The sequence below is a fragment of the Gavia stellata genome, chromosome 9 (genome assembly GCF_030936135.1).
Source record: "Gavia stellata isolate bGavSte3 chromosome 9, bGavSte3.hap2, whole genome shotgun sequence".
Classification (NCBI taxonomy): domain Eukaryota; kingdom Metazoa; phylum Chordata; class Aves; order Gaviiformes; family Gaviidae; genus Gavia; species Gavia stellata.
Genome location: NC_082602.1, coordinates 3,187,719 through 3,205,236, shown reverse-complemented (window position 1 = coordinate 3,205,236; position 17,518 = coordinate 3,187,719). Strand labels below are relative to the sequence as shown.

The 17,518-nt window shown below is 41.0% G+C and overlaps 1 protein-coding gene across 2 annotated transcripts in view; it reads left to right on the top strand.

Annotated features, from left to right (window-relative positions):
* Positions 1-14,624, top strand: part of IPMK (inositol polyphosphate multikinase) — a 44,729-nt gene extending 30,105 nt beyond the window's left edge. The window contains exons 5-7 of one of the 2 annotated variants that reach the window (XR_009484098.1): positions 7,077-7,158; positions 8,180-8,902; positions 14,609-14,624. Coding sequence is in view for 1 of the 2 variants with exons in the window: in XM_059821271.1 (XP_059677254.1) it covers positions 7,077-7,158; positions 8,180-8,814 (717 nt within the window). In the remaining variant the exon portion in view is untranslated. Of the gene's footprint in view, positions 1-7,076; positions 7,159-8,179; positions 13,895-14,608 lie in introns of those variants that run through there. The other variant, XM_059821271.1, reaches the window with a different exon arrangement.
* The last annotated feature ends 2,894 nt before the right edge of the window (positions 14,625-17,518 follow it).

Sequence of the window (17,518 nt, the reverse complement as noted above, 5' to 3'; positions counted from 1 at the left end):
CTGCGTGCTTTATTTTTGCAAGATTCTGGCCATAATCTAAGACACTCTCCTGTACGGGCATTTACTGCCTGTAACAGCTAACGCGCTGGATAAAGGTTGCTAGTGTTTGCTGGGCAGAACGTGGTATAAAACGATTCAGAAAGTAGAGGGGTTTGTTTTTAATCTCTCCATTCAGTGTTATTTTTAACATGGAGGTGGGCTTGCTTATTAAGTTTCTATTTTAGAAGAGCAAGAAAGAGGGCCAGGAAAAATAGAAAATGTAGTTATGTTATTTTTAAAGTATGCATCATACAAGCTGTCATGAAGGGACACAAGCAAAAACGTGTTATAGGTGGTTTTTTTACCCCAAAATTTATTTATAGGGGGTTTTACCCCGAAAGCCATCGATACAGCTTTTTTTATGCACTAGTAAATAAGCAGTCATCTGTTTTTATATATAAAATATGTATGTTTTGTCCTTAAAAGAAGCAACTCTCCTATGTGGCAGAGCTTTGATTTATGTACACAGTTCTGGCATTTGGCATGTGCTAAACTATATTAATCTTAATGCACCGAATAGACAGAATAAATGCATGGAAATGCATTTAGAAACTACAGTGATTTCAATAACATTGGTTAAAAACCCGGTTTCATATTTAGTGGAGGGGTTCCTTTCTTTAACAGATGAGGACATAGATTTGTTGTGAAAGTAGTGAGAGTTTAAATATAAGTTGGAAAACTAACGTACGGTTCCAATTGTGAAAATACAAGTTGCAGTATGGTTTCAGTAGTAGACATAGAAGAAATATCTTCGCAGTGTGTGTAGTATTAAAAATAGAGTATTTTCTGCTGCTGAATGCAAGCAGAATATGTGGATTGCGATCTCATTTCGGATTTGCAATCCGTTCAGAATCCACAATTCCCAATTTCTGCGGGTTTTTTCTTCCAGAACATCTTGATTGCAATATCACGTAGTCCACAGTATTTCTGAAACGTGTTTTTAAAGCACAAACTGGTGATTACGTAACTTTACTAGTATAATCCATCACTTACTTTTATTGTCTGTGCCTATGAACTATTGCATGCAGTCATGCAGATACCTCATCAAAGCTGTTTTTACAAGTGAATTTTCTAATCTACAGCACATGCTCCTGCAAGATATTTTAAAACTGGCTGTAGCTGAGTCCGTTTTATGAGTTCTTTATGAACCCTTTCTGGTATCGTGGGAATTTTCATAAGCTCTGATGTGTTACTAACAAGGTTTAAGAAAGGAGGAATAATAAAGCTATTAAGTCCTGCATCTAGTGTTCATATTCTTCCACAGTAAAAAATGACCAGAACCGGGTTTTTGACATGTACAAGTCTAATTCAAGCTTTGATGTTTTAAGAAAACAGGAAGACAAAACAAAAAAAAACTAAAAAAAAACCCCATGAAACTGAAAAAACCCAAGCCCACAGCAAACCAAAGAAACCAACCAAAAGCCCTGAAAAAAACCCCCAAAACCTCCCAACAAGCAAGCCCCCCAGAAAGTCTGGAAATAGATGCCTGCAGTGGTTGAAACGAGCAGTAAACCAAGGCTCTGGCTGGTTCCTCTGTGCTGGCTTTGTTACCTCTGTGCGCTGCTGCCTCCTCCGCTTTTCTCTCTCCACTTCCCGGTTCTCGCAGCTGAGTTCGGCTCATCTGTTTCTCAGTCTGAGGGTGCCGAATCCATGCTGCGGAACCGAACGCAGCAATTCCTCAGAGTCCGGTATCTGCTAGTGGATTGAAGGGTATGTTTCAGAAGTACTTCATTTGTAGAGTTCGGGAGATTCATCTGTCGTCCTCTTGGGAGGGTTCGAGCAGATGGGTACCCTGGCAATTTTTTCCAGCAATTTTTCTTTACACGAAAGACTCATCATGTGTATGACAGCTGGTCTGCTTGTGTCCTTGTAAGATTTCCTGTATGTCAGGAAAAAGCTGATGATAAGATGAGAGATGGCCTCTTCCCCCCCGCCCCGTTATGTAAAAAGGAGGCATAAAAGAAATTTATTCTAATGAGATGCTCTGTGGAAGTTCTGGGAGTCCAATATTATGTATTAAGCTATTTTTAAAGTGATTCATGCTTTAACTGCAGTGTTGTCATTGCTTTTATTTAGGAGATTACTAGCCTGCTTTTTCACAGCATTAGTTTCAATGTTATTTCATTCTACAACTTACTTATCTAAGGACCTTCCTAAAACTTTATATTGCTTGTCAGAGCATTTTGTGGTGTACTTCATCATATAAAGCACTCTGTCAAATACCAGAAGAACAAAGAAGCAAAACGGATAGAATAATATGTAAGTGTATAGTCTTAGAAACAGGGGAGCAGGGATGCATCCTTCCTGTGCTGAAATTTCAAGCCAGCAGCAGGCAGGGATGTGTGTACTTTCATCACTTGTGGTCTAGCAACAACAACGTACTGTTTTGGGGTTTTTTTAAAAACAAAAAAGGGAGGGAGGTGTTTAGATAAATGGATTTCGAGAAATGGGCATGCTGTCAGCAGCAGTATTAGTGTTACAGCATTACTAGAAAGCAGTAGTATCAAATAAGAGAATGTATTTTAAAAATTTTCTCCTTTTGTTATTTTTTTCTTCAAATCCTTGTTTTACTTTCTTTTGGAAAAAGAAAAAAATAAGGCTGGTTAAAACGCAGTGTTAGTCTGCCACTGTGGCAGGATCAGTCCCTGAGATCAGAGGACTGCAGAGAAACGTGGGTTCTATAGACATGAAGGAAACCTATACGTTTATATAGGGACGATGGTGAGGTCCAGGCAGAAGGTCCCCAGTTGTGGGTGTGGGTCTCAGCCAGGCGCTGGAGTTGCCCCCTGTGAAGGTGGTGGGCTGATGATGAAGTTGGATGTCCTCGGGTTAGCTGGGGTGCTGCCCGCGTGCTCCCTGCTTCCAGCTCGGCTCCAGTTTTGGCAGCAGGCTGGGTACTGACCTTCAGACGCCAGTTACGAGCGCAGAGGTGCCTTGCTGTACACAGAAAACTCTGCGTAATACTTAAACGCTAGCTTTTACCTTTTTGAGTGTAAAAATAGGGGTGACTGTTACGTATATTTACGGAAAAAATACGAGGGGTGGACGGCTCAGCCCTTTGAAGTCTGGATGTCTTGGCATCAAAGCATGTGTGGCTCATCTCCGTGTCCTTGGTTAGAAGAGCAGGTCCCAGGCTGCCCTCGCAGGGGAGCAGGGACAGGCACTGGCAGCTCCGCTGGGAACTGCTTCCCAGGCACCGGCTATTGCATGGGAACGTCAGCGGCACAGAATCCATATCATGCGTGCAATCGAGTTAGCCTTCGCTCTGCAGGTACCCCTTTGTAATACTGTATGAGCCTGCTCAAAAGAGCTTTTTTTCCCGGTTTCAGTGATACGGATTAGTTAATATTTTTTGCAGATGTGGAAGAGATCTGCAAATTATTTAATAGAGATTTTTATTTGTGCTAGTAGTATCTCTACCAAACAGGCTAGTCTTAATATGTATTTAAATTATACTTTCTGGAAGTTAGGGAGTTGCTGCAGGTAAGTATTTGAACAGTGTGTGTATTTTTCTGCCTCGCCATGGAAGTTGATACTGAATTACCATAAATAACATTACATAACATTTGATATTTGTTTTCCTCAATCCGGTCTTCAGCTTAATGTCCTAAAGCTGTACTTGCAAAGTTTCCAAACTGTGTATCTCGCTGTTGAGATGTGCAAGGGTTGCGCTTTTTTAGAGACCACACTGGACCGACTTTTTATGTTGGCTCAAGGTTTCCCTCAGTTCAAGAACGTCAGATAAACTAACTGTAATTGAAAAAAGGGTACAAAAATATGTGTGCGTATGCAAGCAGCAATAACTTACACCTCGTGGGGAGACAAAAGCCAAGTGCAGGTTGAGAAAGTCCAAAGATGATTTCCGTTGACAGTTAATCATCTGGATTTTTTTTATGTGCTGCCCATACAGAGTCCCTACTACTACCAATTAAAAAAACCTGTTAGCATGCTGGATTCCAGTTCTGTTTATACAGAAACCTCATGGAATAGGAGCTACTTGTAGGCACGAGGAGCAGCCTCCATATTGTCAGCCAAAACAGCTCTGGTCTTCTGTGGTAAGAACGTATAAAAATCACCGATGAAGCAGGAGTTTTCTTGCAGGCAATGTTTTGCAGCTTGTATAAGGAGTTTTCTTTGCCTTGCACTTACACAGGGAAACTCCTTGCAAATACAGAGCAAACACGTAATGTGCTGCGGCAGGTGGACAAGAAATGAGATTTTCCTGTCTAATTATTTCTTGGCCTTTGTTAAGGTTACAGGTTTGACTTATTTGACTTGTCATGGTTTGGACAGAAATGGGCTAGTACAGACAGCTGCAACAACAGGGATACACAAAAAGGTTGGTTCAAAGGCAAATATTCCTTTTGGGAAGGGTTAGTAGTAGATCAGTAGCGGTGACGGCATGAACAAAAGCACGGTGAAGCAAGAGGTCCGTAGACTAGGACACTGATTTTTGGCTGCTGCAGCACAGCCAGCCCTGTGTTTTGGGAGCGGGGTAGGTGAGGGTGGAGCAAGAACTGGTGAAAGGTTATTTCTGTTTGAACTTGGTTTTCTGTTTCTCTGCTTTCAGTGTGGGGCTTAATGTATTTGGATTTGGTTGAGGTTTTCCAGGAATGTTTCAAATAGTCACTTCCTTGCAGTTGAGAAAAGGCTTGAAGCAGTATTACGAGGCAGCTTGTTGGCTAACATGGAGAATACTTTCATGATTACCTATATATGTTGCCCTTTAACGCTATTGTCTGCAGCCAAGCCCATTGGTAACCAAGGGTGTTCCGAGTCTTTGCTTGTTCACCGGATAGTTAAATATATATCTTACACTGCTGGTATGCGTGTGGGACTTGGTAGTCTGTCGTCGACCATTTTGTGTAGTTAAAAACGCACTGTTAATGCACAACACGCACATCTGCTCGGGGATTTTTAAACTATATAGAAAGCCATTTGGGGGGAATGGTTTTGTGCAAATTATGAGAAAGGGTAGGGTGGCTTCATGGGAAACCCAGCTCAGAAGCCCAGGGAGCTTATGTGCTGCTCCAGCATTTCTTTGGAAAACAAAATGAGCTTGCAGATCTTAATCAGCATTTTTGAGCAAGTGCCCATGTCACAAAAACTGTTAGCTCCTACGGGGGAAGAGATGAGGTTCTGGTAAACAAGATTATTCGTTCAGGAGTGTGCTGCAGTGCTGGTGTTTGGAGGAAGCTGCCTCTAGACCGACTAAACAAGAAGGTTTAATATTATTAAAATGAAGAGACAGCTAGTGAAAACTTAGATGTAGTCATCAGACTCCTGATCCTCTTCCTAAGCAATAGATTTTTTTTTTATTCTTGCTTTATTTAATTACCTTTGGCTTGTGGTTCTTTAAATTTAAAATGTTTTTGAAATTTTTTGTATGTTTTTTCAGGTATCAAAGTTACTTTCAGTATTTACATAAGTAATCTTTGGGTTAATTCCTTGTATGCTGTACCTCTTTTATATGCTTTGGGGGTGGGGTGGGTGGAAAGTGGTGAAAAATGATTTCTTTGTGAAACCAGAATCACACTTGTCAGATGCTGTTTTAGACTAACTCACCTCTGCTGTGCTTTTCTGCAATTTGCAGCTATCAGGGCCTCGGTTTCTGTAACTATCATAACAATGGAGATAGGAATTGTAACAGTGGGAAGTGTCTGCTACCAAGTGAGTTTAAACATCCAGGCTTACAACTTACTACTTTGGTATAACCAGAATTATTTACTGCCCCTTAAATTCATGGCTGATGACTGAAAACAGTTTCCACACGCTATGGTTTAAGCTCATTGGGGACCCTGAATTTAATTACTTTTTTTTTGTCAAAATAAGAGCTGTTTGAGACTTTTCTTCCCAGCTACTTTGCGAAGCGGGAGTTACGGACCTGTGTTTGCATATTGTGTTCATCGTGGTTTGGATGGAGGAGAGAGGTTTGGGGGGGGGGGGGGGGGCCTGCTATAGAAATGGAATTTTTTTTTTTTTTAATTATTGCTCAGGTACCACTCCTTTTTATGCGCTTATGTTTCACTGTCCTGGACTTTCTCTGTGGGCTACAGCAAGAAAAAAGCCCCCAAAGGAGGGATCAGGGGCAGGCGCCTCACTGGTGCGCCCCGACTTGCTTTACGTGGGATCCCCCTTTTTTTAGGGCGGGTGAAGGGAGGGCAGAGTGCTGCAGCCAGGATGGGTGCTGCAGGGTTGGGTGGTCTGAACAAGTGCCAAGCGCAGAGTTTCTGCCAGAGACAGCTGCCTGCTCGGTAACACCATTATTTCTGCAAATAAGAATTGTCTGCACTCTCATAAACAAATTATACTTGGGCCTGGCTGGCTGGCACGTTTCTACTATGGAAATTATTTCAGTTAGAGGAAAAAAAATGTGTCTCTACGTAAAACATTTTTGAATTAAGTTATAAAGCTTGTACAATTCCTGATATGGACAAAACTGTACCCCTATGAGTTGCCTCCCTTTCAGGCGAGAGCTGATGTACCGCTATCAGTGCTGGACCTGAGCTTTCACTCGACTGCTGTCATTTATTTAGTATAACCTCATTTGTGCCAACAATTATAGTGTCAGATGGGTCTCGTGGAGCTGGGTTTTCCTGATCACATCATAGTATTTCTTACTGTTTTGCTGCTGTGCTTTCTATTCCTATGGTTTTAAGAACTGCAACGTAATTGCATTGAATTTGGAGCTTGTTACGTTTTACTGATTGAATATTCATAGTAACATGGGTAGGAGTATGAAAGTTTCAAGTCGTAGCGTTGATTTGCAAGGCAGGTGCCATATAAAATGTTTTCCCATAATGGGTATGTTGCTTTTTGCCAATGTAATGATGTCTTTCAGGTGCAGGAAAGCTGTAGCTTAGACCCCAAGATGTGAAGGGGAAGGATTTTGCAGATCAGAGCACTGGAGGGCAGTGCTGACTGCTGCAAGTAACTTAAATCTATGTGAGGGATAAAATGTTTTGTAGCCTGTCTTGTAGCTCTGCAGAAATATCAGCTGTTCAAAATAAGTGGAGTTACCTCCTTGTTTCCTGCAGGTTTACCATGTGTCTTCTGACAGCTATGAGACGCAAAACCAGCACTATGGAAGGAGCTTGACAAAGGAAACAGTAAAGGACGGTAAGGGAATGTGTGTGTCAGAGTTTGGTGCTCTTGGATATTTTTCATTTATTTACTTACTTATAGAAGTGTATGGAAAAAGTAGTCTGTGTGTTCCCGTTTTAAAAGTCCCTTTTTCTCCTCTTGCCAGATGGGTCTTTAGCAGTTTTCTGTATCATTTGAACTACCTGTCCATACTAAATTAAGTTTGCGCTTGGCTTTAACAGCGGTGTAGTCTATAGCAATTTCCTTGTCGTCTTTTACTACTACTAAGGGGGTGATAGTCGTAGAACTCAATTTCTTTGCAGCTTTGAGACTATAATGAAGTAGAAAACTTCTAGAAGTATTAAATGTTTTTATAGTACATACATTTTTTTTATCTCTAGTTGTCTTCTGTGAATATATCCTGTCTTTTGTGTTAGAAATGTAAATGCACCTTTCAGTTAAAGTGACCTTCTCGGTTGAAGTCAATCTGTATGTTGCTCTACGTTGAGAATGAACAAAAATGCTACCATCGTGTGTCTGTTTGGTGGTGATAACTATTTTGGACTAGTTATTAATTGACGTCTGTTCATCTGTCCCCCACAGAGACAGGAGGACACATGCACAACCACACCCCTCTGTAGAGCTGGCACTAACTTGTCAGCTCTGTCACTCATGATGAAGAGCTGCTTGAGCTGCTTCATCCCTGGAGAATGTAATGGGCCCCTGCCCAGAACTGTCCAGGTGCTTGCTAAAATGACATGGGGAGCAGGAACCATGTTCATCTACTGTTTGATTGGTATATCAATTAGTTAATTTTATTTACAATCCAAGCCTGACCTGTAGTATTATACAGCTGGCCTTGCCCAGGTGAGGTGAATGAAGGCATCAGAGTTCCTTGGTTCACTTCTGATTTAATTAGCGACTGCCTGAAAGGAAACTATGTGAATACTGTCTGTTTCTTCAAATCAAGAACTATTGTCATCCTGAAAGAAATGAAAAATGTTTGATTTCTTTTCAGAGGTGAAAATAATCCCCAAATGTGTCTTGTTTCTTTCAGGCATCTCAAAGTTTTTCCACAATGGGTACTGCTTGAGAAAAGATGCAATAGCTGCCAGCATTCAGAAGATTGAAAAAATTTTGGAGTGGTTTGAGGGCCAGAAGCAACTCAACTTTTATGCAAGCTCATTACTGTTTGTTTATGAAGGTTCATGTCAGGCAACGACCGTGCGGTTGAGTGATGTCACCTTGGCGGAGAAGAGAGGAGTGCCCAAAGGACTGTTATCAGGTGGAGACATACTGGAGTATAATAATAATATTCATGTAATAAATTCTACAGAGAATGGAAAAATTGAAGCTTCTGTAAGTAAAGGCTTGTCCAAATTTTATGCACTTCACAAAAAAGCATACTCTAAGAGGCACCACAGTCAGCTCTCACTAAAAGTTGAAAACTTGGAGCAAGACAACGTGTGGAAAAGCAGCACGTGCATTGCACAGGAGCATCTGAACGGAAACGTTATACCCCAACTGGAAAAAGTTTTCTGTCACATGCCAGCAGAGATCAAGGAAAGCGCAAACGTAGAAGTCCGAATGATAGATTTTGCTCATGTGTTTCCTAGCAACACAAAGGATGAGGGCTACATTTATGGTCTGAAGAATTTAATCACAGTACTTCAAAATATTTTGGATAATTAAATTCTTTGCTATGGTTTTTACTGGGGGCCAATGATAAAGAAGAGCAACAACATGAAGAATTTCTGCACTTGCAATGCTGTATAACTGGGTTTGTATTGTTCTATATTTTATTTGTCTTTGTACTTTTGGTAGAAGGGTTTAACTTTTTATAATCTCACTCAGGAAAATAATTGGTAGTTAATTAGGGAGTGTGAAAGGATGAAGATACTTGAGATTAAGCAGGATAGGTAAATTAGGATGAAATGTATCTGGTTGGCTTACATCCAAGGAGTACAGTTGTACAATAAGCAAGGGTTATGTTAGTTCCCATAACGACTTTAGCGTAGATAACATTTGCCCACTTAGCCTTGACACTGAGCCGTACCTCCGTTAACAGATTTTTAGAAAATGGACTGAAAACTATATAAAGTGCAGGATTGATGTCCTCAGTACTGCCCTCTTGTGTTTACTGCGTTTAAATAACTGGAGTTAACCCTACTTGGAGAGAAATCCCATTTTGAGTCGGTAGTCTAACCTGGAAGCCAGTGTATCAAAAAGCGCTTTTCAACGTCACGGGACGATACTGCCATTATTTCAACACTGGTGTGGGCGCTTCCCCTCTTGGCGGTTGTCCGTAGCCAATGTTCACAGCAGACAAGCTACAAGGTAATTTGTGTTGAGGTGCTAAGAAAATGCTGGAGTAAAATATCCTAACAGGCTTAAACTGCACAACTGCTAGAGAAACTGTTTGTGCCTAAGGAAGAGTAAAAGAATGCAAACGCGAGATGTTTCAGGAGCTAATTTGGTTTGGGAGATTAAGTCAATCTGTTAATGGCTTGCTGATGTTGTGACTAAGGGAAATGCCTCACTCCTTTGTTCTGATGGCCCTTCTCCCAAAACATTGCTTTTAAAAGCAAACTAATTGAATGGGGAAACAAAGCATTTTGAGTAAGCAGGCTTCTATTTTTGCAACAAACGTTTCACGTTTCCACTGCTGGGGAGCACCGACTGGAACCGACAAGCAATACAGGTGAAGGACCCTTCACTGCGAAGATCCAGTTCAGCCCCGGAGCAACCAGACGTACCTCCGTTTGTCGCAGCGGAGTTGTGGCTCTCTTACCCTGGGCTAAAGCCGGCTCTCTTTTTTTCTTTTAATGACTCACAGGCAAGCTGTGTAGTTTGAAAGTTGGCCCACGTCCTTCTTTTCCACAGGAAAAATTAAAGCTTTCATACATCATACTGATCTCAGATATTCCGAATCCAAAGCGTTTTTGGTGTGTCTCTTCTCTATGCTGTGTACGTGGCTGTCCTACCACACCTATATGGTCAGCTATACGAAAAGTCGGGACGGAGGAGTCTTGCCATCCATAGAGCAAGATTTTAATGCTTTAAGCAAGCCCCAGAAGTAAAACTTTTTAGAACGGATTTGGTCATTGGAAACATACATCTTTTACATGTGGACTTAGTGTGACACCGTGGCCTTGCTGCTCTCTCTGTATGGCGTTCTGCACTATGCACTCATTTGTGTACATGTCTTTGCAAGGTCTCAATTTGACATCTGTTTTCTATATCGGAAAGAGATAAATACTTTTTCAGGCAAATACGCTGTTTTAAATAATGCTGAAATTTTAGCTCTTTGAGGACCTGGGTTAATTGGGAAAAAAACAGGGTATTATGTGTAGAACTACATTGTTTAAACTTTAGAGCTAATATTGGCAAATACATTCAAGAATGAAACAGATCTGTTAGTAACATAATGCTTTTGAAGCATGGGAAAAGACGCACGCAGGAGGGGCAGTATCATTTTGTCGACAATTTTATGCAAATTATGGTGAAAACTGAGGGGAAAATATCGGGAAGAGAAAGTATTTTTTTTTTCCTACCTGCCATTTCCATTGCATCATCTAGTTAATATATTCCCAACTCTCTGTGAACTAATTTAAGCCATATTCTAGAAAGAGTTTGTGGGTTTGTTTGCTTTGATGCTGGTTTCTCTGTTACGATTTTGTTGTTCTATCCCGTAAATAGTCAACACTAGAGTAGTCTAGGCTGGTAGTGGCCTTGTATGATAAATTCACAATGTTTTATAGAAAATACGGGGGGAAACATTTATACATCTGAGTTTATGTCCTCTGTAATTCATCTCTTCTGGATTTTAATCCATTTTGTGCCGGAGAAATCAGGCATCTGTCTCAAAGAAGTCAGTTATTGGAAAAATGATCTGTATGCTCTTAGTATAAGCGCATTCTCCTGTCTCTGCTTTAAGATATAAGTCTTCAGTGTTTGAATGCTCTTTAAGTATTGATTGTTGTGTTGACTATGGCAGTGTTTGTAATGCACCTGGAATATTGTTAAACTGTCAGAATATTTTGAATTTAAAAAAATAAAATAATTTTATCATGGTTTTTTTACCAGTAGTTATTATGGATGATAATTTAAAATGTAGCTTGAGAGATAACAGTATTTTTAATTGGAAGTTGTGTAAATAAAGCTTGCTGTAGAGGTGTTTTGGCATAGTACCAGCTGTGAATTTAAGCCTACAAAGGCATTATATTCACATCGTTCTTGCACATTTTAGATTTGGTGTTCGTAGCGTCCTGTATCTGACCAGATGGTTTTCAGTTATAGTTGGAGATGTATTCACAGAAATCATTAAACAGATTACAGGATTAATTAGAAACCACAGAGGGAGACACTGGTTACTAAACGTATGCATTGTCATCGATCTCCCTTCCTCCCAGTGATGCCTCTCTTGTTCTCTGTAGGAAGCGTACAGGACAGGCGACACTTAGGTGGAAATCTTTACAGAAATGGTGGCAAGGTGCTTACGTTTTTCTGTCCAACAAAACTAGAAGCAGGTCCCCTCCCCAGACTGCTGTGGTATATCTGAGTGCTGTTGTCGTTGATGAAACCCGGCTGGTTTGATTTTAAGCAATAAGAGTTTGATTTAGCAGAATCGATTGCCAAAAGGGAAGCATTGTTGTTCATGTACTCTCTGGGAATATACTTTTCTGAAGACTTTCTACCTAGGTGATTGCGAGAATTGTGTATAGGCTGACTTAATGAGAGCTTGAATTGTATAAAGTTTTATAAAAAAGCATTTACATATATGGTATTTTTGGATATGGGTGAAATTTGTTGCATAACCTACATTGAAAATTATTATACCATTATGAGATGTTTAAAATATTTTAATCAAATTATTTTATGAACTAAACTGGAGACTTTACGTATAGTTGTGATTCCCATGAAACTTGTACTGTTTTCCATTGGGTTTTTTTCTGCTGTAGCGCATAGTCGGGCTGTTCTCGTCCATAACCCTACAGTTCCGTGGAGAACTTATAAAGTACTCAGTAGATTAGGAAATAACTAATTCCCTTTAGTTTGATTAGCAGACTGCATACATTCTTGAAATGCTTCAGTGCACATGATATTTTAAGTAATGTTCACGTATTGTATGTCTAGAGCCCTAGAAAAACTTCCTCACCTGCAGAGAGCTCCTGCTGATCTGAGTCTGGATTCCGCAGTGTTTAAAATGGGCCTTCTTGCATGTAAGGGCAGCAGCGGCGAAGGGAAGGCATCACCTGCGCTGGTCCTGTCAGGTGGGGGTGTTTACAGCCTGGACTTAAAATCCTTGTCATTGTTGGCTGACTTCATGATGTGAAGTACTATCAAGTATAGGAAGACAGTGGAAGAATAGAGACTCGCATCCACATCTGCTGTTTAAAGTTATGATTAATTGTTCATCCGCCCTGCTAATATATTTTTTTTTTCCTCCAAGTAAGCTTTCCTCCTGAGTGCCTTCTTCGGCCCTTGCCACTGGTAACCTTCTGTAGCATTGTTGTGGAATGATTTAAAGTGAAACTTTTATTTCCTAAAAAACCGATGCCGCACAACGGCTCTTAAAGTGCAGGTATTGTGGGAAATGCAATTACTATGGGAAAAGCAATTTCCGTTTTGCACTCTTTCCCATGGAAGAGGAGGAGTGAGATGTTAGTAAAGAGCATGTTTCGATGGGAGACTGGATCGTAGGTTTTATGAAACTTCTTTTATCTGTGTTTTGAAGAGGACATTTTGGGGGCGAGGTGAGTGCCAGCCAAGCTGCCTGAAGCTTTCCTTTTCCTACTGCAATGGATATTGAGGTTTGGGTATAAGAAGGTATCATAGCGGGAAGCGGTGAAAGTTCATAAGGAGCCCCGAGTAGGACATCTGATCAGTTCTGCAGTGCAGATGATGGCTACAGGTAGGATCCAAAGGCTGCAAGTCTTCAGGTATCTCACAGGGAGAATATGTATTCATTGAGTTGCAACAGGCTGTTGCAGGCTGTTGGCGGTGAAGTACATTCCTCTCCATAGCCACAGGACGAATACTGCTTGTTTTCCCGTGGTCACGGCAATCTATAAACGAAAGCTGCGGGGGTTGGCATCCGAAGGGCAAATGTAACTGTTTGAGCAGTGTTTGAAAGGGGAAAAAAATGAGAAAAGCTAAGGATTGTATGGCAGAAAAGACTTCAAGAAGTATCTTCTACTGTAGTCTTTAGTGGAGATGGGCGCCATGTATTTGGAGTTGAGTTTGTTTATTATATGACATTCAACAGCAAATAGTCAGAACAAAGGTACTTTAAAACAACCTTATTTGAACCAATGTACACGATTTAAACTAGTTATTTTTAAAAAGTGACCTATGAAGTAACTTCCAAATATGATGTGTGTTGCACCTGACTATAAGTGAAACTAGAGCGCACGCAGGCACTTTAATACTCTGGGAACTGTACTGGAAGATAAATGAAAGCATGTGAAATTGCACCTGATGCTGTGTTCTTAATTGTTTTTAAAACCTAAAATTCTACATTAATTATGCCTGATGGGTGAATGTGTCTAGTCTGGTCTCGGTTTCTTTGATTCAAGTGTCTAAAGCCATCACTCGATCTCCTCTAATTTGTATGTGTTTGTAATGTCATTTGTTATTTTTTGCCATTATTGGACTGCAGGGGGTATTGTTAATATTACATGTGTTTATTTTATAGAACATTGTACTATGCTATCTACCAACTTTTGTAACTTAATTATAAGTGATATTTAGGGTAATTCTAATAGCTGTATATTTGGCAAATTATTAAAATTTTCTGCAAGCTACTTGCAAGTATAATTGGTTTCTTTTTAATACAGGAAGATTGTCTAGAAAGAGTGTTCTTGAATATATTCACACTGATTAATCCTGCTTTCTTTCTCCTCTTTTTGATGTGGTCTATAATGGGTGTTTACCTTGGATTTACCAGTTTTGCTTTACCAATGTATTTTTGTCATAGGATCCATTGCTATTGTTTGTTGGGAACACCTGCGTTGGTATACAAGAGTCACCTCTATAAAACAAAAAAAAACCCAACCCCAACCAAAAAAACCCCACCACCCCCCAAAAAAAACCCACCAAACCAGAACTTGGTGGGTTTTTTTAACAGAAGTCCACGCTTTGCTACGTTGCATGTGAATTTTGTTGGTCAGCACTGTATTCGATGTCTATAGCAGTCCACCATAGTCTTTTTCCTAAAACCTTCTTCCCTGCTAGGAGGTGCTTCTCTGAATGGAAGGAGGATTGGAGAAAACAAAGCCATCCCCCTAATTGAGACACAGGGAAAACAAAAAAGGCATTTTTCGTAAATTTGGGGCAGTTGGGGCCTTGATGAGCAACTAGGAAATGGCTGTTTTACTCCAGAAGAAGCAAACCTCAAGATAACCTTTAACGTTTGGTTGAAAGCTGTGAAAATCACAGCGTAAGGGTGTTAAAGCTGACTTGACTTTTCTCCTTGTCCTTTCAGAAGGGGGTGAGTAGTCAGGCAGTGAAATGAAGGCAGAGATGAAAATGTGGAAAAGCTCCGCTTTTCCTTTGTGCTCTGGGTTGTAAAGCAGGATCCTGCGCCTTGTCCTCAGAGGACTTCACCTGAGCTGTGTATGAAAGAATTTGCTGCCTATGTTAAGGTAGGCAACAGACTTACTGCTTTGCAGATGTGAAAACTAAATTAAATTAGTCAACTGATAGGCATAATGGTTGTAATTATATTGGAACAGTTGGTGCCAATTAATAGTATTCTCCAGCTAAGGGCTACTTGTGGGCAGTACCTGCAGTCATTTTGGAATATATTGCATAGCAGTCTTATTTTACACTGTACCTTCGAGTAAATGAATTAAATTGTTTATGCAGGACATCTGTACCTAAAATTTCTATAATCCTTTAAACTCATGCTGGAAAACACTTCATAGGCCTGTGAGAGGCTGTGTCTGTTGTTGATTACAAGCCCCTTTGCATCCATGATCAGGTCCCTCATCCGAAAGCCTGCAGGAACAGCCTTCCACTTCCATTGTGAATCTGTTTGGTTTTGGTGGGGTTGGATTTTTTTAGTTGGTGGGATTTTTTTTTTCTTGTTTTAAATGTGTTGTCTTGCTTGTACACCAAAAGCTTTCTAAATGTGTTCAGTAGTCTTAGTATTGTCTTGCGGGTCTGCGCAGCCTGCCTTCCTGTGCTTCAGAATTGAAGTGATTAAAAATGGGGTGAGGCTACAGCTGTGGGAAGAAGCATAATTTTGTGAGGATCTAGTTTTTATTGGGTTTTACAACTTAAAACTCTGGTGGCTACGCATTGAAGAATCCTCTAAAGACAACCCTGTTTCCTTGTTGTTTTAGAGTGAAGGAGGAACCCTGCTCCTCCGTTGCCTGCTCAAGTCACTCTTCAGTGGGGCATCGCCCAGGCGGGGGTCACCCTGTCTCTCTGCTGTCTCCTTCCTTGTGCTGACGTGAGGGTTTGAACGGCTGCACAGTGAAACCTGGTGGGGAGCTGACGTGGCTGAAAACTGACTCGCACAAAGAAAATGACGTGGGAGGTGCAGAGGGGAGCTGGGGAACTGCACTGGCTCCCCCCACCGCCAAAGGAAATCCCATCCAGGGTGGACGTGGAGTTGAGGCTGTTTGTCTCACCACCCTGTGTAACGAGCGAACCTACTACTCTTTTATCATAAAGACCTACATGTGGGTCTTTGCTAGCACAGCTAGTGGGTTTATTTTTTTCCCCCGTGTCGCACAAAGCATGACTAATGGCTGACGGATGCTAAATGTTACAGTTCTGCTCTCGCCTCGCCCTGGGCCATCTGTTCCTGTGCCCTCCCCAGCTCAGCTGGGGCTTTCTGCAGCAAGTGGGTTTCACTGGAAACCAATCTGACACATAAATGACTAATTTTCTGCTGTCCTGACTTCCTCCATTTAGCTCATTTTGGGGGAGACAAGGGCCTCTTCTGGGCGCAGTGGAAGCGGTGAAAGATTGTGGCTGTGGAAGGGGAAAGGGATGGGGTTGCTAGAGAGCCATTAAAGAGGCTTACCTTTAGTATCAGGTGTTTCTGTTCATCTCCTGTTGCTGCCTGCTATCTTTGCTTGTGCTTTTCGTCCTTGCTATCCCCAAAGAGACTTCCGCTAAGTGTAACTTATTTTAGTTTGTGGATTAGGCCACCACAAGATTTGAAGATAAGTGTAATCTAGAAGACGAACTGTAAAATATCTGCAGTCAATAGCCATTTTCCTCTGGTCATCTCTACACTTACTTTGACCCTCAGCAGAGCAAATAAATCTACCTCTGTGTTGTGCAGCACATCTGAAGGGCAACCTGTAGCCTGCTGCACCATATGTCCCTGCTGCTGGCAGTAAAGAATCGGCGTCAGCACACACTGTGGTTGATGAAGCGTAAGGAGAAATTGAGTACAGCCCATTTTCCCACAGCTATATAAGCTGTGCAATGTGGCTAGCAATAAAAACTTGATTTTGTTAGCAAATTCAGTGGATATAAATTGGGCAAGCAGATGGGAAGCTATCAAATAGGTACTATGCCAAAGTACCAATTTTGCAAAATTACTTTTTTAAAAGAAAAGCCAGAAACAAACTAGGAACAGCTATGAAGAAAATACAGACTTCTTGGGCTTTGGTCAACACAAACCATTTGTTCTTCCAGACTCAAAGTATTTAAGGTATTTAACTGGAGTAGCGTCTCCTCTAGGATATATTGGCATCCTTTTCGTACACAAAAAGCCATCCCTATGGCCTCAGGCGTCTCCAATACCTGTTCTTGTACGTTTGTGGGTAGGAGAGGTAATTCCAGAAAAACATGTTCAGTAGCCATCAAAAACCATTGGGAATTTGTATTGGATCTTTATTCGATCCAAGCAGAAAACACTGTTGTGCTACTATGTAAGTCCCTAAAAGCAATGGTCCTCCTTATGGCTTGAATACTCTGCGTGGTTTTCAAACTATTGATGGAAAGCGGAGCTGCGGGGACCCTCATGTGGAATTACACGGCCTTTTGTTAGGTCTTGCACTGTTTAAAGTTACTGTGGTCTCGCTTAGCCAGGGACGATGCATCTCCCGGGACTCCGCACAGGGCATTCAGGGCATGTCTCCTCTCCAGCTCCGGCAGTCAGAGCATCTTCCTCCTCTGTTACACTACAGTTTAGTAGTGCCACAGCCTTAAGTAATAATTATTGATACTGTGTTGTGCAATCGTCTTTGTAAAGAAAAATAATATTCTTGTGAATAGACAGGGTGGCCTCAGCCTGCCTGCTTTCTTCTCTTTTAAATCTAATTTTTTTTTACTAAGCTTGAGTATTAAAACCATAGTATTAAAACGATCTAAGAGACGTATCTTATCAGTTAAACTGGTTTTGTGGTCTGTATGAGGAAAATGGAAGCAA